The 23018-nt window shown below is 40.6% G+C and overlaps 1 protein-coding gene across 4 annotated transcripts in view; it reads left to right on the forward strand.

Moving 5' to 3' along the window:
* Window positions 1-23018, forward strand: part of MRAS (muscle RAS oncogene homolog) — a 52467-nt gene that overhangs the window by 18578 nt on the left and 10871 nt on the right. The window contains exons 2-4 of one of the 4 annotated variants that reach the window (XM_088146407.1): window positions 10460-10597; window positions 15287-15498; window positions 22568-22721. In XM_088146407.1, coding sequence (XP_088002533.1) covers window positions 10554-10597; window positions 15287-15498; window positions 22568-22721 — 410 coding nt within the window. In that variant the 5' untranslated portion in view covers window positions 10460-10553. The remainder of the gene's footprint in view (window positions 1-10459; window positions 10598-15286; window positions 15499-22567; window positions 22722-23018) is intronic. The other 3 variants (XM_088146409.1, XM_088146410.1, XM_088146411.1) reach the window with 3 other exon arrangements.

The raw sequence follows: 23018 nt of genomic DNA on the forward strand, positions 1-23018 counted from the left end.
TGATTCTCTTTTTTCTTTCTTGCAATAATTATATGTAATATATACTGCAGCTACTCCAATAGCTTGCATGAGATGTCACCTCTAGGTTGACTCAAACTGGTAATCTGGACAATTCAGTTATTCATAAGCCATTCCTTCTTTCAGAGATCTAAGCAGTTCACAAATGTCACACTTTGGTTAGAGAAACATTAAGTGCATCTATGACCACAAGTCCAGAGTCGCTAGGAGTCAGGTGGCATATACATTTTAAAATTTAATATGTATATGCCACCTTTATTAAATATTAATAGTTTAATAAAAACTATTATTGTTCTCCACCTGCTTCTCAGCAAGTTTGCCAAAACAAAGATATTGCGGGGGGGGGGGGGGTTCTCTCTGCTGTTAAACTTTGTGTGAATAACCACTAGAAAAAGCATACTATAGAATCAAGTTTCCTTCCTCCATCGAACAGAGTTTGGATTTCTCCATGATTGCAGGAGTTTTCAAAACTATGGTGATCAACCCTTGAAAGCAAACAATTGGGTATTGGTGTTTGGGTAGGATCTGTACTTTGATCATTGTGGAACATGTGTGGAATGAAATCACTGTAGCGTAAAGAAATTATATGGAGAGCAGACTGAGGGGCTCCAAAACAGACTATATCATTTCACTTTGGTCTTAGAAACAGGGGGATCTCCAAGCTTTCATGAAACAACTTCAGAGGAATGCTTTGTTTCAATTTTCATCAAAATGACACCCTCCTTCAGAGCTTTGCACAGCCCTCCTGTGGATTGTCAGTTTTATCCATAAAACCATAGGATCAGTATATACTGCTTGGATTTCACTCTGCCTGTCTGCTCTGAGAAACCAGAGGAAAGTGTTAATTCCTTTGTGAGAAAGGGTAGATTCCTCGTTCCTTGGTGCTCCATAGCTCTGTATTCAGAGATTCTAGGGTGTTTTGCCTCTGTTGAAATCGGTTGATGGTTTTGCTATGGCTTAATCTGTTAAAAATAATTAGCTTATAATGCCATTTCTTCAAATAAAGAGCCCCACAGTACAGTCAGCCAATAATGTGGAATGTTCTCTGGAAAGGTCTCCATTTCCCTCTCCCTAACTGCAGATGCTTTTCCCCCGATGATCATCTACACCAGCCTTCCTCCATCTAGGTCAGGGTTCCTCAACCTTGGCAACTTTACAACAGGTGGACTTCAACTCCCAGAATTGCTGGCTGGAGAATTCTGGGAGTTGAAGTCCACCTGTCTGAAAGTTGCCAAGGTTGAGGAAGCCTGATCTAGGTGACTTCCAGCTGTGTGGATCTCAACTCCCAGCCAGAAATTGCCCAGGGTGGAAAAGACTGCTCTAGTTTTTTGTTGGCAAAGTAGACTCAGGCCCCATATATTGGTGAAAGGAAACATCAGGAGAAAATACGGGGAAAGAAAAAAAGTTTGCCGAAGGCTTTCACGGCCGGCATACGATGGCTGGTGTGGGTCTTCCGGGCTCTGTGGCCGTGTTCTGGAAGTTTTGTTTCCTAACGTTTCGCCAGCACCTGTGACCGGCATCGTCAGAGTGCAGGAGCACAGACAGGAGCAGTTCTCTCTGTGCCCAGGGTGATGTGACCCTTTTGTGGGTATTTATAGAGATCTGGGGGGGGGGGGAACGCCTCTACGGGGAAGAAATGTTCCAACAGACACGGAGACTAGGAACACTCCGGAACAAAAAAGCATACCTACTATGCCCCTTAACCTTCCTACTACGATGCAGAGACACTGGGACCATCCCAGCTTTTCTCAGAACGAAAAGGACTCTCAAATCTCCACAAGCTAACCGCATTTACGACCAACTTGAACAAGCCCTCCTGCGTGAGAGAATACACACAACCCGCAGAAAACTTGCCATCACAGACAAAGAACTATTTGACACACACATCAGCATCAGTCAGAAAATGAGAAGCCAGGACTAGGACAAGATTGACACCTTAACCTACAGGAAAATGGAAAAGGATATCATTGACCACACAACCAGGCAAAAGCAAAAGTTTAACAAATGCCAAAACAGTCAACCAAAACCGGCGCTGGATCCCTCCTGCATTGTCATCAATTTGACAGAAGGCCAACTCGCGCCAGAAGAAACCGCCATCCTAGCCAAGGGAGGAAACTTCGCAATCACACCCCCCAGAATTCCTGTGGAAGATATCATCGCCAATGTGGAATCAGCCATCCGCCACTGTCCTGAAGAGGAAGCAGAGGAAATAAGGGGTGAAATAGCAAGGATCCTACAGAGAGCAAAGCCCCTCACCAGCAACATAACGAAGAAAGAGAGAAATGCCATAGAAACCCTCAATTCGGACCCCGACATCAATCATCCTGCTGGCTGACAAGGGCAACGCCACGGTAATTATGAAAACAGATGAATACAAAGACAAAGTTAGAGAACTACTAGACCCCACCACATACAGAAAACTAAAACGAGATCCGACCAGCAAAATCATGAAACAAACCAACACCCTGACGAGGAGCTCCTCCCTTCACCCCAACGTACTTCAACGCATATGCAAGACAGAAGCCCTAACACCCAGACTATACGGACTCCCCAAAATCCACAAAGACTCGATCCCACTCAGACCCATCGTAAGCGCCATTGGCTCCCTGACATATGAATTATCCAAACATCTGGCCAACCTTCTACAGACCCACGTTGGACAGACTCCAGCCCACATCAGAGACTCAGGACATTTCATCAACAAAATCACCCTGAAACTCAACCCCACGGACAAACTGGTCAGCTTTGATGTGGTCTCCCTGTTCACCAAGGTACCAGTGAGGGACACCCTGGGACTCATCAAACAGATCTTCCCAGAAGACATCACAGCTTTATTTCAGCACTGCCTAACAACCAGTTACTTCCTGTGGGATAATGAGTACTACGAACAGATGGACGGTGTCGCCATGGGAAGCCCCCTGAGCCCAGTCGTAGCAAATTTCTACATGGAACATTTTGAAAAACGGGCTTTAGAAACCGCACCCATTACCCCAACAGTCTGGTTCCGATTTGTGGATGACACCTTCGCAATTTGGAGTCAGGATGAAGAAGACCTAGAGAAGTTCCTGAACCACCTAAACAGCGTCCACCCCAATATACAATTCACCATGGAAAAAGAAGTGGACGGCCAACTTCCATTTCTAGACACATTGGTCATACGCAAACCAGACCTCAAATTAGGACACAAAGTCTACAGAAAACCCACCCACACAGACCGGCACCTACACAAAAACTCCAACCACCACCCACGTCAGAAAAGAGGCATTATCAAAACCCTCATGGATCGTGCCAATCGGATCTGCGAAACCCAATTCCTAAACTCTGAACTTAACCACCTTAATTGGGTCCTACAAGCGAATGGCTACTCCAAGAATGAAATAAAAAGAGCCATCAAACCAAGAAAACAACATGCGACTGAAGAAGAAAAACAACCACCCACCAACAAAGTATTTCTGCCCTATATCAAAGGGGTCACAGACTGCATGGGAAAACTGATGGAAAAACACAATTTCCAAACAATCTTCAGACCCACCAGAAAAGTACAAGAAGTACTAAAATCAGCAAAAGACAAAAGGGATCCCCTCACCGCCGCAGGAGTATACCGCATACCATGCAGTTGCGGGCAAGTATACATCGGGACCACAAAACGCAGCATCCATACCAGGATAAAAGAACACAAAAGACACTGCAGACTACAGCAACCAGAAAAATCTGCAGTAGCTGAACATGCTCTCAAGCACACTGGACACAAAATCCTATTTGAAAACACAGAGATACTGGACAACACCTACAGCCACTATACCAGGCTATACCGGGAAGCCATTGAGATTCACAAACACCAGCACAGTTTCAATAAAAAAGAGGAGAGTCTAAAAATCAACAAAACCTGGATACCAATCCTGAAAAATACAGCCTGCAAAAGGTCAACCAACTCAGCTCAACCACCAGGACGTGTGAACAGTTCACACAATGAACTTGCTAATCACCCCCAGCAGCCCCTCGTTAACAATTCAATAGAAGAAAAACCCTGCCTAATCCCCAGGAAGATACACACAGATGCTGACACCAAAACAAGCAGCCACTCAGTAACCCAACCCCCCAATCTCCCCCCCAGATCTCTATAAATACCCACAAAAGGGTCACATCACCCTGGGCATAGAGAGAACTGCTCCTGTCTGTGCTCCTGCACTCTGAAGATGCCGGTCACAGGTGCTGGCGAAACGTTAGGAAACAAAACTTCCAGAACACGGCCACACAGCCCGGAAGACCCACACCAGCCATCAAAAAAGAGTTTCTCTCTCTTTTGTGTTTCTGCTACAGAGTACAATAAAAATGTCCACAACTATGCATGGGAGAGCTGCTGCTGTCATTTCATATGAAATTGTTAATGCATTGTCTAGACATTGGGGTTAAGATTTTCAAGTCAGAGTCAAGATAGAGTTCAATACTTTTAAGTTAAATTAACCCAAAGGGGTTTGGTTTGGTTTTTAATTCCTGATTTCTGCTGATCAAGTATTCATTTACACACCTCTATTGGCAATATGTATTTCAAAAATCTTTAACCCCACTGACTATGATAGGACAACTTACTGGCTCTCTAACTTTGAGTCATATTGGTACAATCCACCCTCCACTCCACAGGACATTTTTCAGCCATTTCATTCTTTCCTATTATAGACAGTTGTCTATTCTTAAGCCATGCTTACTTGTTTCCATACAATATTTTTTCAAGCGACTTGAATGAATAGTGCACATAGATAATCAAATAGCAATTACATAGAGATCTACATCACCATAAAATAAATGTGAGGTAGGAATAAAGGAGAAAAATCATGCTCCTCATCATCGCCATCCTGGAATTAGTCCTTTGTCAAAGGAGGTTAACTGAGGTATTTGAACTATGAATTAATATCTTGTTTACTGAACCTTGTTTACTGAAATATAAACTAAAGGTGCAAAGAATTGCCACAAGAATACTGAATAAGGATTAAGCAATGAAGAATAACCTATTTTGCACCCAATTTACTCAGCATTTCTTTTCCCTCAATCAAGTTTTACGTTGCGGGGGGCGGGAGGGAGAGAAGCTAATCCTGGATGCCAATCTGTGGAAGCTGTGAAGCAAAATGTGATTTATTTACTCTTTCTTTTTGTTCCATTTTACAAAACTGTTTCTAATTAAGCATTTGGGGTTAGAATGACTAAATAACAGCATGGTTTCTGTCCATTGCTGATTTCCTGCTAATGTGCCTGCCAAGCCAATACTGACCTATTTTTAAGAGAATCAATAGTGCAATTGAAATGGGAATTTATTTAAGTTATGGGGCAGCAAGTTCACAAAATCCTTCCCACATCCTAAAATAGTGCATAGAGCAGTGACTCCAATCAAACCGCTCCAATTATTTCATTTTCCATGGAAATTAATAGCATACTGATAGTGGAGTTCTGGTTGCTGAAATCTTTTGCCATTTTAACTATCAGTAAGTTGTGTTTGATTAATATTTTTCCTTCGGATGTGTGAGCTAGAGGTTTATTACTTCTGTGACAAAGTCTCACAAGAATATATTACTGCATCAGTGTTGTTGCTGCCTGTACTGCTAATGTGAAAGCCGATTGAAAGGGCAAGGAGGTTTTTAGTGCTATTTCCCATTTTTCTTTGTACTCTTTTCTCTTTGTACATAGTGTTTGAAACATAGTGAGAAACATCAATGTTAACTGTAAACATCAACTTTAAGATATGTGGACTTCAACTCCCAGAATTCCCCAGACAGTTGGCTCCTATGTATTACTCTGTAATGAATTACACAGCCAACGTAAAATACTGACAGGCAGTCTTGATGAAAGGAGCCTGTGGCCATCTTCATTCTCTGTGGGCATATCCGGTCATCAGCTGTGATTGTATCTGTCTGCATGATGATATTTTTGGGGTACTTCTTTCATTCCAAAGTGGGGTCTTACACAGACAAACAAAGAGCTAAGTATATTGTTTAATGGACTAGATCATATATACAGGTTTGAGACACCTCCCTTCTTTTTATGCTTTTTAAAATCTGTACTTAGTTTACATATACGTATCTAAATATTGCATTATTGCAAACTGTCTTTGGAATGGAATCTGGTGAAGCAAGGTTTTCATTGTAAGAGTAATGAAAGGGCAACAGTTGTGCACAATGGTATATCACAATGACTCCTATGATGACCAATCTCATACCTTGCTAAGAATGGCTTATTTTAATCGCCACAGAAACAGCTGGCCAAAAGAAGGCAGTATGGTACCCACAGATACCTTCTGTGCACCTGCAGGATCTCTGCACTCTTGGCTGTTTTAGATTTTAATTCAGAGAATGGGAGATTGGCATGCTGTAGAGCATCAGCTTCTAACTTCATCTTTCATATAAAAATGTCTCTGGCTTCCACAGGGGCTGGTAGGCATTCTTAGAGAATGATGGATGACCATATTCTGCCTAGAAAAAAAAAAAGGCAAAAGTAAACCGGTAGTAGCATCATGTGGGAAGGATAAAAGAAAAAAACCTCACCCTTTTGTAGCTGGGTATTTTGTGACAGATCATACCTATTGTGGCAGCCATTTTGTGAGAGTACCCTCAAGAGGTTCTCAATATTTCATCTATGACATTCAGCCCAATAACGGTGCTTTTCACTGCATTGAAGACAAGGGGATATGAAACACTATGTTAGCATGTATTAGAAAAAGGAACCCCTGCCCCGGATGCAAATATCTCAAGTAAACTGAAGTTTACATTTATTACAACAAGTAGTTCTTGGTGAAAATTTGTTGAAAGTGCAGTGGATTTCTATGCAGTGACCAAAAATGTGCATGTGAGTTCTACATAAAGTTATAAGATGAGAATAAAATTTTATTTTTCAATGTCGTTGGCACATCTCCCTGGAAATATAAACAGTGAATTTACACTGTCCATGGGATCCTTTTCTGTTTCTTTTGGAGAGAGTCTGCACTGAGTTTTTCAATGGATTGTTCCCAGCTTTTGTCCTTGGATACTTTATCTAATGTTTTTCCTCTTCTTCCTAGAAACCCATATATGGGCTTAGGTTGACATACCATAACATAGCTGTGAAGATCCATTACCTCCAGCATGATTTCAGAAATGTCGTGGTTCATTTCTGGGAATGCCTTCTTTCTTTGCACTGTTTTCTGTGTAAATTTACAAAGACACCTCCAGGGACAATGATTCATCTTGAGATGTGTGTGTGTGTGTGTGTGTGTGTGTGTGTTGCTCTCACTCCCAGGATATAGTGGCATTGAAACAGAAGCAAATGGATGTATAGATAGGCTGCGCATTGAATTTTGTCAATGAATGCTTGAAGTACAGCAACGTAGTCCAAAAATGAAAACTCATGCAATGGGATTTGGCTGGGATAGACCAAACACTCCTTTTTTGACATCCCCCGAGAGGATTTGTTTAATTTCATGTGTTTTGTTTAAAAATATTGTTTCAAAACCCATGGCAGGCATCTTTTCAGTAAAGAGAGTTTTCTATCCACAAACCTATCAAGAATATGAGCAATCCTTCTTGGGTTGGCGGTCAAGGTAAACTATGAAATTGGTAATGCTGTCTACATCCGTTATAGGCAAAAAGAAACAAATCTCTAGTGGCAGGACTTTGCTGCCTTCTGGAGGCTTAGAAAGGCTTGGCTGATATCTTGGGAATTGTTACTGGGGGTGGGTGGAAAGAAAAAAAATGATGCCTCTTCTCTGCCTCTATAGTTTTAAGTCCAGTTCTACTTCTCTGTTCTAAATCTTACAATTCATGTATGCATTTTGTTGTTTGTTGTTGTGACGTTAATGTTTTCTTTCTAAATCCTTGGACTTGGACCATTTTTAAAATCTGTCTTGCATGGTTCTGTGCATGCATGGGCACTGTTGACCAAATTCCCCATGCCAGTCCTAAAGAAACCAAAGATTAAAGCCTTTTTGTGTGAACAGTAATCAAAGTGCACATCTCTCTGCTTGAAAAATATTAAGTTATTCTTTCCTTTTTTTACTGTCCTGGAACCCATGTCACCCATTTTCTCTGATCTGCTACACACACGTGGGCATGCATGTACTTTTGGTGCTTATGAGAAAAATGGGGAGTTTATCAGGCTCCTTCAAGATGCAAACTGCAAATATAACTATGTTTTATTTTATATATGACTTATTTTTTGACTATAATGAAGAGATTATACTGAAGCTCTTAATTTAATTTAAGAGGTTAACACTTTTTATATCATAGCATGTTTTAAAAAGGAAATCTTACATCCAGCTTTCACCTTTCTTTTTTTCTAGCAGCATGCAGTTGTTAATTAGTTAAGCCAGGCTCAACTCCAGCACATTGTGTACAGCTTCTAATAATAATTGGTAGGCAGCAGGTAAGAATGGAAGAGGATAAAAAAAAGGTTTCATAGTAATTGTAAACAATGTCTGGCTTAATCTCTGTCTCCAGCCCCCATCCAATCTCCCTAACATTAACCTATGGCTACTATTTATTTGCAATGGTAGATAATGGATTTATATAGTGTTTTCTCCCTTTAATGGTCAATCTAAAGATTTAAATGTGACTCTTTAATGACTAAGAAATGACCAGGGAGAAATTTGTACTTTTTTGTAACCCAGTATCTGATGACAGCTGTCAGAGGAGGCACTATATTAACAACGATAGCATAATAACTTTCTGGTATGCAGTTTATCCATTTTTGGTTATTTTATTTACTTATTTATTTGGTTCTACCATCTGAGTACTAAATTAAAATATGTACATTTTATTTATTTGTTTGTTTGTTCGTTTGTTTATTTATTTTTGTGGATAGCTTTTGTTTGGAGATTTTTGTCATCATTTATAGTCTGGTCATTTTCTTGTCAAAATTGCATCCTTCCAATTGCAAATGTTCCTACTACAGAAATTGTCAAGATAGACTTAGTTTCCCATATCAGAAGACAGAGAAACCTTTCCTTGAACTCAGGTTGCTGGAACCACCACTAGGTTACCACCAAGCTTGTTAAGCTGGTGTGACAAATCTGAATTGATTAAAAACAAAAAGTTCCAGATGCCATGATTACGGAGGCAAGTTTTGACTGGTCTTTCTGGAAATGAGGTAGTTTCTTTTTTCACATATCTGTTAAAGTGAAAGTAGATTAAAAGTTTTCTTGTACTGAGCAGGGAAAAACATATTTTTGAATCCAAGAACAGATGGAAGCTGGGGAGTTGCTTTTAAATGAGAATGTATGTTCTTAAAGTTGATGGCACCTTTCTCAGCTATGGCTTGTTATGTAAGGGATACAGCTTGCCTGGAGCTGTTGTTACCAGAGGATGACATTTCGGAGCTCTAAGTGTCATAGACAGAGAGAGAGAGCGTGCGCACTTTATTGCACTGAAGCACGTTATCCCTCAATATACTTCATCCCTGAGCAGTCCCTACAGTGTTCCCACCATTCAGGCACAATAGATCTGCCAGCCACAAAGATCTGATGAAAATGTTAATAGATGCCCTGATGAGTTCAGTGAACTTGCTGGCCTCTGAAAGACTCTTGAGCCAGTCGTTGGATTAAGTGGAGGGAAAAGGTAGCCTGCAGATTTCCTGCATACAATAAACTAGCACATCAAAATTCTTCATACAAAGAAATAATAACAACAGCAGCAGCAACAACAACTTGTATGCCGCCCGACTCAATGACTCAGGACAGCTCACAATGGTCAAACAAATTACAATAAAATCAATAAAAATTAGAGATTAAAGTTGTGAAGTATAATGAGGTGAGCAGTCTCACTCTCCCACGTTAAAAGCCTGGCTGATTTTTACACAGTGTACATGATGTTTAAGCTTCCTATCTTTCTTGATGCACAAACCTACAGAACCCAAAAGCTTGCTCTCAAGCTGACTAAAATTTTGTCGATCACATGGATTAAATTAGATTAGATTTTATTAATTTCAGTCAGTGACCAACATAAAAAAGTACAAAAAGATCAAGTATACAACAGTGATGTATCACTTATTTTATTGTTTATTCACAACAGTGCACATTATCACAGCTATTATTCTTGAAAAAAACTGTATCGAAATCTAAAAGGGGAAGTAAATGTTCAACTTCTAATAAAATAATTTGAGAGTATAAACATAAATCATCCTATAAAATTTAAAAATCTGGGGTATTAATCGTAGATAACCAAAATAATTATTACAATACAAAGAGCAGAGTAATTATTAATATAAACTTGAGACCAATTGTTAACTCACATTCATCCTTCTAACATGGATTTTTTCTTCTTTATGGCCAATTCGCGTTTTTGTGTAAGTTAGAAAACATGGCCTTTAGAACTTCAAAGCAGGGTTCTCCCCTGGAGAAAGAGGATTTTACAGCCATTGAATCTGGGATATTATTTTTATTTGGGTACTTCTACACAATGCCTTTCCCTTCTTATTTGTGCAGCAGTTTCATGCCACTGTCTGACGTCTGAGTGGATGAGAAAGGAAGACCCATCCAGATAAACAGAGGGAAAACTGGCAAGACGAACGTCTCACTGATGATCGGTCTGCTAATTTACATGTATGACATTTCAGTTGTGAGGCAAGGATCATCCTTTGATTGAAAAATATACTGTAAACTTTGTCATAATGCTCCTTTGGATTCCACAGCAGACCTGATCTTGATCTCTTTTTCATCTAAAATAAATAAAAGTATAGTTATAACACTGATCAAAGGAAATAAAGAAGTTCCCCTTTGATTTATAGTGCCTTGAGAAGTTTGATCTGCAGGGACCAAGGGTGGTAGACTGAAGATATCATTAATTAGCATATCAGAGCGTTGTGATTTCTAGGAGAGACTTGCCCATTTCCAGGGATTGTGTTAATCGGAAGGGCCACATTTTGGGAATTTCAAATCATTTCCTCTTTGGTTGGATGAGAGTCCTTTTTCTATTATATCTACATAGGCAGGCATCTGAACTTATGGAATATCTGATTTCTTTCTGCTGAATAGTTAATTCAGATTCATTGTTTCCATGCTACTATACATACAGTAAAGAAAGCATTCCTCACTTGAGCATTAAACAATTTAAAGCAATGTTGATAGCTTCTTTTAAAAAAAAAAAAAAAAAAACCTTGAAGGAAATTAGCAAGGAATATTTTCTTTATAAAAAAAGGGCAAACTCTCAGCCAATGCTGGGCACTTTGTACATAACTTATTCCAGTTGGAGAAATGGAAAAATAAGTTGTGTTTTTATGAAGCTTGAAGGGGCTTAATTAGAGAACCAGTATTGTGTAATAGGTAGAGGACACATGCACAACCTTTTACAGATGGATGGCTACACTGGGCCTTTGATTGGCATGTTACGCATTTAATTACAAGTAAATTAAAATTCTAACTCATTACACACTACAGATTAATGCAATGTTTGGAAGAAGTGCCATATTCACCTGTAACACCTTCAGGATTAACCAATTTTATTGGGGCATAGGCTTTTATGAGCAGCAAATTACTTCATCAGATGCAACATTTGGTTAAATTTTTAGAGGGTATCTGAAGGCTGCACCAAAGAGTTTGAAGGCTGCAGGTTTTTTACTCCTGAGCCATACCACTTAACATGCACTAGAGATCCATTAGGTGGAATTGGATAAGTCATTGTTTATCAGCGTAACCAACCCCTCAGATATTTTGTAAGAATAAAATAGGAAGTCCCTGAGTGAAATAAATGTGATAGAATAGCAGAAACAATCCAGCTAACATGTAAACAACATTAACTTGTTCAACATTGTTGGGCCGAGGTAAAGAAACCCAACAGTAGAAAGACAGTTGTGTTTGTCTAACTGGATATTTGCCCATGATGTTATGCGATTAATCTTTTGCACTAGTCACTTCCATTACAACATGCATCAGGGAGAAAAGTATTAAACCTGTTGCCCTCCACTGCAGCATTGCATTTAAATATCAGTGGAGCTGAAGGTAAAGGCAGAGTTTAAGCATAACCAGCTAGCAGTATAAAGATATTTGAGCCTTAGAGGATATTTTTTCTTTTTGCTCTTGTTTCTGTAGTTGTTCCCTTCCCAAGGGTCAATCATATGGTTCTTCTCACTATGGGTCCTGAAATCTACTGATGGTGTTAATCTTTCCAATGAACTTGAGATCATGAGCAGGAGGAGAAAGACATGCTCTCTGCTCATCCCTTTAGTTGCAGGATTGCTGAAAGATTGCAGCCCAGCAACTTTCTAATTCTGCCTACCCAAGTAATTGACAGTGATGTGAGTTTTATTTGCTGAGGTTATAATTTTGTGACTCCTGACATAACAGCTCAGTGTTCATCAAGACGAAATGCCTTTGGCTGCCTTTTTGTGCAATGCAAGTGCTATGAGTACAATATGAAACATATTGCTTCTCATTCAGCAGAGATTGAGAAGAGCAGGTTTGTAGTTTTGACACCCTCCCTTGAAGTAAAAATACCTGGTGAGCATCAAATGAGACTCAGAATTATATAAAGGCTTTTTGAAAGGCTTCTCGTTGCTTACAGAAACACTTACAGAAGGGTCCTCATGTCAGCTGCCAGGTTTACCCTAGGATTTTTAGATGGTGTTCCTACTGAGGGACAGATCTGGGTTTTTATTTGGAAAAAATGCAGGGCCTATACAGTCTTCCCTAGTTCTTGGTGCTCTGTAGAAGTCTCCAGCCAGCATGGCCATTGTTGAGACTAGAACCTTGGTCAAGAGAACCATGGTGAGTGGTGCTGTGCCAGTGGTTTACTGTGGGGCAAGTTAAGGACAGAGCCAGATTTCAGCATAAACTAAACAAGCTACAGCTTAAGGCCTCATAATCTGAAGGGGCCTCTCAAAATTTCAGATTTTTTTTTTTTGGTTATAATTTTATTATAATTTCATACATGAAAGTCTCCACATATTTAAGCCTTCCTGTATACTCACATGGCCCTCATTACTAGATAATGACAGACTTTATTTTTACATGCATCCATACCTTCAAAGAGGGACCTTCCCAGTCCCATCATGGGTTTCTTAGGTTTCTTGGTGGCATTGTTGCCAAATTTAGTTGTTACACAATCTTACTCTCTGTTAGCACTTGTCAGATAGAGTCTCTACAGCTTCCCATAGTTTGAGGCCTCACCATGTCTAAATCCAGTGCTGGTTCAGAAGCAGCAGTTGGTGGATTTCTCAGCCAGTAGGAAAACCACCAACAAGTTGCTGTAAAAGTTCTAACAGATGGATAAACCTGCCATTCTAGACATCAGTCAATATTTGCTGCTTCCCCCAGCCCATGTTTGGAGGAGCAGTTGTTTTCTGCTGAGTGGGAAATTCACTAATTTCCACACCTTAATTTGTCCTAAATTCTGCAGATGTACCACTTGCTGGACATGACAGAGTAGACACTGGGAAATTTTGGCTGATGTACTTTTTGCTACCTCACAGACTTCTGTAAACTATCTGACACAGGCTGTCTGGATGTGCCCAATATCTAGGCCCTCAGAAAGGCCATAACAGCCATTGCTGGCATCAGTAGTACCTCACATGCAACTTCAGTTGTGGTCCTGAACACCATACAAGGATGGCTATATTGCAAAATTTAGTAGGGAATATTTTGGTGGAAACATATTTAAGATTGCACTAAGCCAGCAATAAATGGGATGGATGCAGACCCAGCACTGCATAATTTTTTTCTTCATGAGGGTCCTATTGATTGTGTTTAAGCTGACCAGAAGACAGAAGAGGGCTACCACAGAAATACTAAGACAACCCAGCATCTGTTGTTGTGTATGAATTGTGTTTTTTCCTGAAAGTTTCATAACAGGATTAAGCCATTTGAACGTCACACATGTTACCATGGCTACAGTAAATCATTATCATGCACAGCTTCTGAGTCAGGGAGTTTCTCTCCAAAAAGTATCCTTATTTCCATATAACTCTTTCTCCCTGTTTTTTTCCATGGTTTGATTCTGAACTACATAATCCCTTTCAAACTGTGAGGATTAATTACTGACTTCTCAGAATGGGAAGCAAAATCTTGCAAATTTTGACTTCCTCCCTCCCTCCTTCCCTCTTGAATTAAGCTAGCATTTGGAAGTCCAGCCAGAAGGAACTAGAATATTAGTGGGGGCTCTTAGGAAATTAAGAGCAAATGAAACTGATACTGTTAGGGAGTGGTCTAGGTGAATGCCTCTGCTCAAAATGTTCTAGAAGAAATTAAACTCTCTCAGAATGACCAGGAGTAAATCTAGGTACTTGCTGAACTTTCTCTGTCATTAAAGGTGTGAGTAATCCTAGTGTCAGGGAAAACAACATACCTTGGTATACCACCTATGATTTTACCTGTGTATAGGAAGGGTTGTATATGCGGCAATAATTAATTTCAACCCAAGCTTTGAAAGTTAGATTTGAATGATCAGCTTTAACTTCAGCTAAGGAAACATTTTTGTTTGTGTCTGTGGTGGGAGTCCAAGCCACACCATCCTGGTCCTTGGGCACAAAGCTGCCTCTGCAGATTTTGTGCAAAGACCACACTCAAACCTGCAGCTCTTGGCAAAGTGGCATATATTTATTTCTTCATAACCAAATCAATCATATCTTTGTATTTTTCTTAATATAATAAAAACAAGACAGTAGAACAAATTTCCCAGTAACAGAATAGCTAGCAGATGGAGATATTTTTTACTCTTCTTTGTGCCTGACTTGTTATTTTGGAGAGCTCCTTGTTACTTCTTTCGATTTCACATGGATACATTAGCTAGAAAATGATGAACAAAATGAAATTACACCCAGACAAGATCAAGATGCTTTTGATCAGAAGGAAATTGGACTTTGAGGCTTAGTGTTAAGTCTGTTCAGGAAGGGACTGTGCCTTCCTGAAACAGTAGGTGGGAATTCTACTTGATCCTCCAGAGGGGCCAAGAAGCACATTTTCACAACTTGGTCTGCCAACCATAATCATTACTGAGCAGGTAGCAGGGCATGCAACAGTTGTTCATGCCCTGATTGCGGCAATCTAAGCTGCACTGTAATGTGCTTTAGGGGAGAGAAAGAGACTTTCTTCTGTTTACTCCCAAGATATGAAATTCACATCCTTTGGTCCCTGTTCTCTCCACTTTAACTTGGATTTCTGAATTCTTTTTTAAACAATATGTCTTTATGCATTTTTTAAGCTTGCTTTGATATTTTATTTTACTTGCCTTTGAATGGATGATGGGTTATAAATCTTATAATAACAATCAACGTGCTGTTGCCAGTATACACTGTTTCAAACGTTCTGTTTCTTTTCTAGGTTTGGCCCATTTGACACTATGGCTACAAGTGCTGTTCCAAGTGAAAACCTCCCCACCTACAAATTAGTGGTGGTTGGAGATGGGGGTGTAGGGAAGAGTGCCCTCACCATTCAGTTTTTCCAGAAAATCTTTGTGCCAGATTATGACCCAACCATTGAAGATTCCTATCTGAAGCACACAGAGATAGATGGGCAATGGGCAATTCTAGATGGTAAGCTACCCTTTTCTGATTTGTCTGGCTTTTCACCTGAAAATCCAGGTGTTTAGAAGTATACATTTTGCTATATATTATACGTTTGAGATCAAGGAAACTTAATAGAATGTAACTAGCTCAATTTGGATCATTCTTATTTTATCCAAAGCAACCTTTTAAGTAAGTCCACAAATAATTCACCAGCAAATACTAGTATGACAGTGGCTAGTGCAGGAAGGATGGTGCATTCTGACCTCTTCTGTGCCAGGAGCACAGCAGGAGAAGCCTTTCCTCTTCTCATAGTTCACTTACGTTCTGTGTTGAGCTGGAAGAGGGATCCAGGTCCTCTGTCTCCCCTCAGCTACCAGCTATTCACTCACCTTGCACTGTTCCTTACATGATAAGCTTAATGGGTTTGGGGCATAAGGTAGGTTCTGGCACTTTTCAAAAATTCATTCTGGCCAGCAACTATGCAACTTCAGCAGCCAAAACTGATTATTGGATATAGTGAAAAGGGAAGAGAAATGGGATGGATTATCTTGGATCACACTATTTCCAGCATAACTAGAACAATGCAGAAAGTTTCTCCTTATGATGTTACAGCAAGCCTACCCACAGTAATATTAAGAAATGCTCTTTAGTGGCTCTGGGAACACAAGATGACACAAAGAGATGAATAACACTCCTTTGCTTGCAATATTGTTCATTTTATTTGCAGTGCTTCGGTTCTAGCCAATGTCCAAGGATGAATGGCAAATAGGAGTTTCCTTTTAACTGGAATTGGTGAGATAGAGAGAGTGAATTCTTCTAAATGATCTGATGAATATCATGGCCAAACAGGTATTCAGACCTAGGCCTTCCTCAAAACCCGGCCCCCGGCACTTGATCACAAGTGAATGTATTTCTTTTCCATTCAAGGTTTTTGTAACAATGATTAAATAAATAGAAGTCACCTCTGAAATCAGCTGAGCCATGGGCTGACTTTCTGAATTTTTTTTCACATTTGTTTTGTTTTTAAGAATAAGTCCATCTGAAAAAGAAAAAAAATGTAAAAAGCTATGAAAATGTATATACAATGGTGATGAGATGCTTTCTGACAATTACAGCCATTTTTTTCTGCATAAGCTGTTTTCATTTTTTCTCCCTTGGGTCAGCATGTCCAATTGCTAATGGATTAAATGTATAGGCATATATTTGGTGGATTTGCATGTACTGCGGCAATCCAAGAGTGATGCTTGTTTGACCAATTAGCTTTATTTCAGCATCATCAAATACTATTTCAAAAAAGCTTTAATCTTTAAAAAATTATTAGAGATAGCCATATAGGAAAGAAGACAACATGGAATTGTTTTCAGCCCTGAAACCAAAGTGAAATGCTTTAATATGACTAGAGTTATAAATAAAATCTTGAACAGCTTTTTCAATTGGGAAGATTTATTAGCCCTGGAGAGAACAACCATTTTTTACCTTTTTTTTCCTTTTCCTTTTTTAATAGTGATGCTTAAGTATAGAGTGCTTGTCCATTATCCATTAGGAATTTTTATAACTCTGCTGTTACGGGTGTACACCTGAAATTCCAATGAAAACAATTGCTTAAGACTAGATGCTACTTCATGAAACCACAATTATGAAAGATGTACAGTGGTACCTCTACTTACGAACTTAATCCGTTCCGTGACTCTGATCGCAAGTCGAGTTGGTCGCAAGTCGAAGTAAATTTTCTCATAAGGTTCAATGTAATTACCGTTAATCCATTCCGCCGTCCGCAGACCACGCGGCAGGGCGGAAAAATGGCCGCGGACCACGTGGCAGGGCGGAAAAATGGCCGCGGACCACGTGGAACGGGCGGAAAATGGCCGCGGTCCACGTGGAATGGGCAGAAAATGGCCACGGACCACGTGGAACGGGCAGGAAAATGGCCGCGGATCCAGTTCGTAAGTCGAGGCGAGTTCGTAAGTAGAGGTAAATTTTTAGGGCCGGAGCTGGTCGTATCTCAAAAAATTCGTAAGTAGGGGCATTCGTAAGTAGAGGTAGCATTGTATTCAGGTATCCTCAGTTAATGACCGTAATTGGGACCGGCAACTCCATCGCTAAGTGAGCTGGTTGTAAAATGAAAAATCACATGACTGCACCAACTTATGAGGGCAGTTCTGGAAGTTCCTATTGCAGTCGTTAAGCGAGCCGTGTGCAGTCATTAAGCGCAATGTCACATGAGCACAACTTGCAACTTACTGCCTGCTTCCAACAAGCAAAGTCAATGGGGAAGCTGGCAGGAAACCACAAGTCACGGTCATGACAAGCTTTTCTTCTTAGGCGGCTTGCTTTGTTCAGGTCCCTTTCTTGCATCGAAATGTAAGCCTATGGAGTCCAGTTAGATCAGGAAAAAGCATATTTCCCAAGTTTCATCCTGTGCTCAGTGGCCTGGAATGCTTGGAAACCTTCTGGTGCTCAGGAGGAAGATGAAGAAAGCTCAGTCGCTGCCTCTTTCTCACAGGCCCAGGCGCAGGTCTGCCTGCAAGGTGGGCTACCTTTTGGGAAGAGGTAGAAATTCAGAAGCACTTGCTTACACCGCTGAAAGCAGGCTGGTGGGCAAGAGCATTTCATCTGCCATTGTGGGCGCAGGCAGCCGTCTCTTATGCTTGCTGGCCTGCTTGCCTCATGATCTAGAAGCTATGGAGCTGTCACGCCATGTGATGCTGCCGCTGATTTTCCTGATGGTGGTGGGGTGCCTGTGGGTCTTCTGGTCATTGGCGTGATACACAGCCTGGGTGAGCACAGTATACACTGAGCCAGACACCAACTGCATGGTGTGGGACAGCACTGAAAGCAGGTGCTATGGGAACAGCTTGCCCAAGGAGAGCATGCAGGGCCTAATGGGCATCCCCTGTGGTGGAACAGCTTGCCACATAGAAGGCTGTGACCCGAAGGTGGAGTATGAGATCCCCATGCCACCAGGAGGCTCCTCAGGAGAAAAAGTGGTGGGACTGACTTACAGGAGCAACTTGTGACTTCCTGCTGGCTTCCCCATTGACTTTGCTTGTGGGAAGCCAGCAGTGAAGGTCACCAATGGAGGTCACATGACCACAGGATGCTGCAACTTGTAAGCTGGTTGCCAAGCACCTGAATTGTGATCAAATGACCACAGGGATGCCGCAACAGCTGCAACTTTGAGGACCAGTCGTAAGTCCCTCGCCATCATAACTTCAAATGGTCACTGAATGAGTGGTTGCTAAGTGAGGACTACCTGCATTGTCTCCTTCAGTGCAGGGTATTTGGTGCTAGCCACAGGAAGATGAGATCCTGATGCTTATATTCTTGCTTGTTCAGAAGCAACATCCAATTTCTTCAGTTGCAAGCAACTGTGTTTCAGGTTTTAGCTTAAAATCTTCCCATAAGCTTTATCAGCATTGTTTGCAATGTTTTGTTTGGACCACTACTAGATGCATTATTACTTTACAATAAAAGCATATTATTTCAGCTGTCTGCTTTTGCATAAAGAGCCAAAGCAGTTTGGAATGAATGGACCAGAAGATGCAAGAGTCAAAGATAATTTTGAAAAGCATTCAGTCTTGTATAGTTAGTTAAGGAGCTTATTGTTTTCTTTACATAATAAAAAAAATAGCAAGCTTTATTTCCAATTAAGATGTTACCATTATGTTACAGGACATCTTAAAGTTTATCACCTGATGGTTGTGAAAAGTAGTTTCCTCAAAAAAAACATAAGAAAAGGGAATAGAAAGAATGTCAAAGTAAGATCAGACTGGGATGCATCTCAGCCTAGGGCAGAAAATGCCAGTGTTACCTCATTCCTGCTGTTCATGAACCAATATGGAGTACAGATAGTCCTCAATTTATGACCACAATAGGGGCCATAAAATTCATCATTAAGCAGTACAGTCATTAAGCAAGACATCATGTGACCATACCCAATTTTATGACATTTTTTGTGGTGGTCATTAAGTGAATCATGCGGTTCCCCACTGATTTTGCTTGTTAAAAGCTGGCTGGAAAGGTCGCAAATAGCAATCACATGATCCCAGGATGCTGTAACCATTATAAATACATGCCAATTGCCAAGCACCCAAATTTTGATCACTGGACTGCAGGGATGCTGCAACAGTCATAAGTGCAAGGACCAGTTGTAAGGCACCTTTTCCAGCACCCTCATACCTTGGAACAGTTGCTAAATGAATGGTCATAAGTCAAGGACTATCGGTACAGTGGATTTGAATTTCTACCATGGGGGTTACAGTGAGCATAACCAATGATGAAGAAAACCGTCGTTCAGCAAAATCCAAGGGATCCCACTCTGGTTTTATAGTATAAACTTCATTAAAACAAGCTGTGCTGCTCACTTCAAAAGCCTTTGGCAAGAGAATGTCCCAGCAATAGGAGTCCTACCCCATTGCCTTTCTGATTGGCTAATGCTGATCTTGAGCCAGAAATAAATGTTTCCCTCTCCTCGTAGAACAGAGGGGTTGTTTTAAATCCTGACTTTTACTTTGGTGGAAGGACAGATGTTCTCCCCCCCCCCCCCCGAAACAGAGTCCTTTATTTCTTTCACAAATCATGCTTTAAAGTTGCAAGCCTCTAGTTCAGGAATTCTAAAAATTCTCATCCCTGTGTGTTTCCTGTGAAGGAAAGACTACAGCATATTTATTTACACAAGCAAATGTCATGCCAGAATCATGTGATATGATATGATATAATATACCATAACATATTAATATAATATTATAATCTATAACATGAGAGAGAGGGTGGGTGTATTACGTAACATATATATTTTATTATAATCAGATATATTAAGAGGCAGTTTGGTGTGGTGGCTAAAGAACCGGGTTAGAAACCAAGAGACTGTGAGTTCTAGGCCTGCCTTAGCATGAAGCCAGCTGGGTAACTATGGGCCACTCTCTCAACCCAACTCACAGGGATATTGTGGGTAAAAACAGATGGCAGAAATCTTGAGTTGTAGAAAATAATGGTGGGATGATATCATCATCATCATCATCATACAATACTGTATTAGAACGTGCTACTGTTTGCTAAGCAAAGCACATGAGAACTAGAAGAACCTTTCTGATATTGTTGTTTCTGGATGCAAAGAAAGGAATGGGTCCAGTGTCAAGAGTCACGTAACTTTGGTGCCTGCCTTAGTGGCTGATGTTTCCTAGGGACAGTTGCCATCTGTGAGTGTGCACGTGGTATAAAACGTGTGATAGTCAGGGGTGCTGGAGCTGCTGCATCTTCTGCTTTTCCATCGCTGTTGTGTGGCTGAATTGCTGCGCTCTGACCGTAGGAATGCTTCTGTTGCTTCTGTCGTCAGTAGCAATCTTCAAGCAGCTGTAGCATCAGATTCCCAGGAGCATTGTAATGGTTACACTGCTATATAGTGGAATGATGTCAGAGGAGAATAATTACAGCTTATTGTGGTAGCCACACTGCCACTACTGGTTTTCTCTACTTCCCACTGTTCCCAGTAAGAGGATATTCAGTGGTTTTAGATGCAGTATACAGACACACTGGCAGAAGATAGAATAGCAATTAACTTTCAAAACCAGAGGTGTGCCCTTGCCGTTTTGGAAGCCACAGTTTTTCATCAGGCTGGCTGTGGATATCCAGTGGGGAAGGAGAATTCTTTCTGTAAAAGCTTTGAGGAATTCCTGTCTTTATCTGTCATGTCCTAAAACTGAGTCCTAGTCTTGCAGACAAAACTCGGGTGGGAAAAAACTTTTCCCTTCATTCGGATTAAAAACTCTGCCCTTAGTCTGTCCTACCTGAGACTGCAAGTGGTGAATCATTCATTTGAAACCATAAGTCACATTGTACATTTCAGCGATGAGACAAGATTTGAACTCTTCCTTTCTAAGCAATCATCCTGATATAGCCACGCTTTGATGTGAGGCACTGTCAGGAACAGTCAATGTTCCTGACAGTGCCTCACATCAAAGTGTGGGTATATCGTGTGGCTATATCATGCAACGTGTGTCACTCGTCAAGGCTTAAACCCCCTCAAAGGAGGACTTAATATTTTAAAAAAGTAACTCCTACCACCACATCTCTGCTACTAGTATGCAGTACAGTATGCCTCTTTTTCAGAGATTTTTCTTTTCTTAATGGCCTTGAAACAATTACTTAACAATGGCTATGAGGTTGTGCTTTCTCCATCTGGTAAAGAAAAGGCATGAAAAATAATTTCACTTATAATACAGGAGGAAAGCTCTTTCTGCAGAGAAGAGTACAAACCTAAAAAGACCATTATTACACAGCAGGCTTTTATCTGACCGCATGTAAACTACAAAACACGCTGAGATTAAGTATAAGAACAGCCTCCTTTAGACCAGATTGCTGGCTAGGAGTTTTTGAACAAGCAGCCCAAACACATCTGGAGTCACCCAGCCCAAACTACTTGCTGTCTGAGTCACCAAATTACATGTGCTCACATCTCAAATCCTCATTCTTCTGGTGAAGGAGGAGGAGGAGGAGGGATGGGGGAAAACACTAATGATCCAAGGGTACTGAGTCCATTTAATGCATTCCGACACACGCATAATAAACACCTGCAGCAAAGTGAGTCCTGCTCCCAAGGCACTCTTTGGAGAGTAAAGTCCATCTCAAGTAAAGCCTCCTTCAAGCTGAGGCTGGCTCCTGACTTCAGTTCCCCATCTGTGCCATTTACTGGGCAGCAACATGGAAACGGTTTGCCGTTGCCTTATTATGGGATTATTACTTCACTTCATCTTTGGTTTGCTTTGTTACATTCTCCCCAGCCTAGTCGAGCCTGATCTTGCTTAGCTTTAGGGACCAGACAAGATAATCCACCTGGTTATCATTCGCTGAGGCAAAAGAAACCTATACACCTATCTACAACCATGTTTAGGCTCCCCTTTGCTGTACCTTCCTCCAGATGCAAATGGTAGGGGCAGAGCCAGCAGAAGTCCTATCTCCTTCACATATTTACTACCTACATAGTGACACATGCTTGCAAATAACAGATCTGATGTGGTTTGGGAAAGTGATCTAAGGGAGCAAGTGATTTTTCAATCATTTTCTTTTTTCTTTTTTTTTTCTCTCCTTCTCTCACTAGTCCTGGATACTGCAGGCCAGGAAGAATTCAGTGCAATGAGAGAGCAGTACATGAGGACAGGAGATGGGTTTCTTATAGTCTATTCGGTCACAGATAAAGCCAGCTTTGAACACGTGGATAGGTTCCATCAACTCATTCTCCGGGTCAAGGACAGGTGGGTGCCCTCAAATCTCCAGATGAAAAGCTTTTCAGTGTGATCAGTCCATTAATTCAACTGCCAGTCATCTATAGAAGACTAGAGAGGTGCTATGAATAACATTAAAATTACAATTTCTATTTGTTCTTTTTTAACCATACCTATTTGTGATATTGCTTGACTATTTCACACATAAGCAGCAGATAACAAAAGCTATGCTTCAGCTCAGTGTCTTCACAACATTCATATTTTTTAGAATCACAATAATGTCTTCCTTTGTCTTTTTCTTCTTGAATTAAAGAAAAATAGCAACAA

The sequence above is a fragment of the Python bivittatus genome, unplaced genomic scaffold, assembly GCF_059951505.1.
Source record: "Python bivittatus isolate LINGU-HERP-01145 unplaced genomic scaffold, Pbiv_v1 ctg000480_np1212, whole genome shotgun sequence".
NCBI lineage: Eukaryota > Metazoa > Chordata > Lepidosauria > Squamata > Pythonidae > Python > Python bivittatus.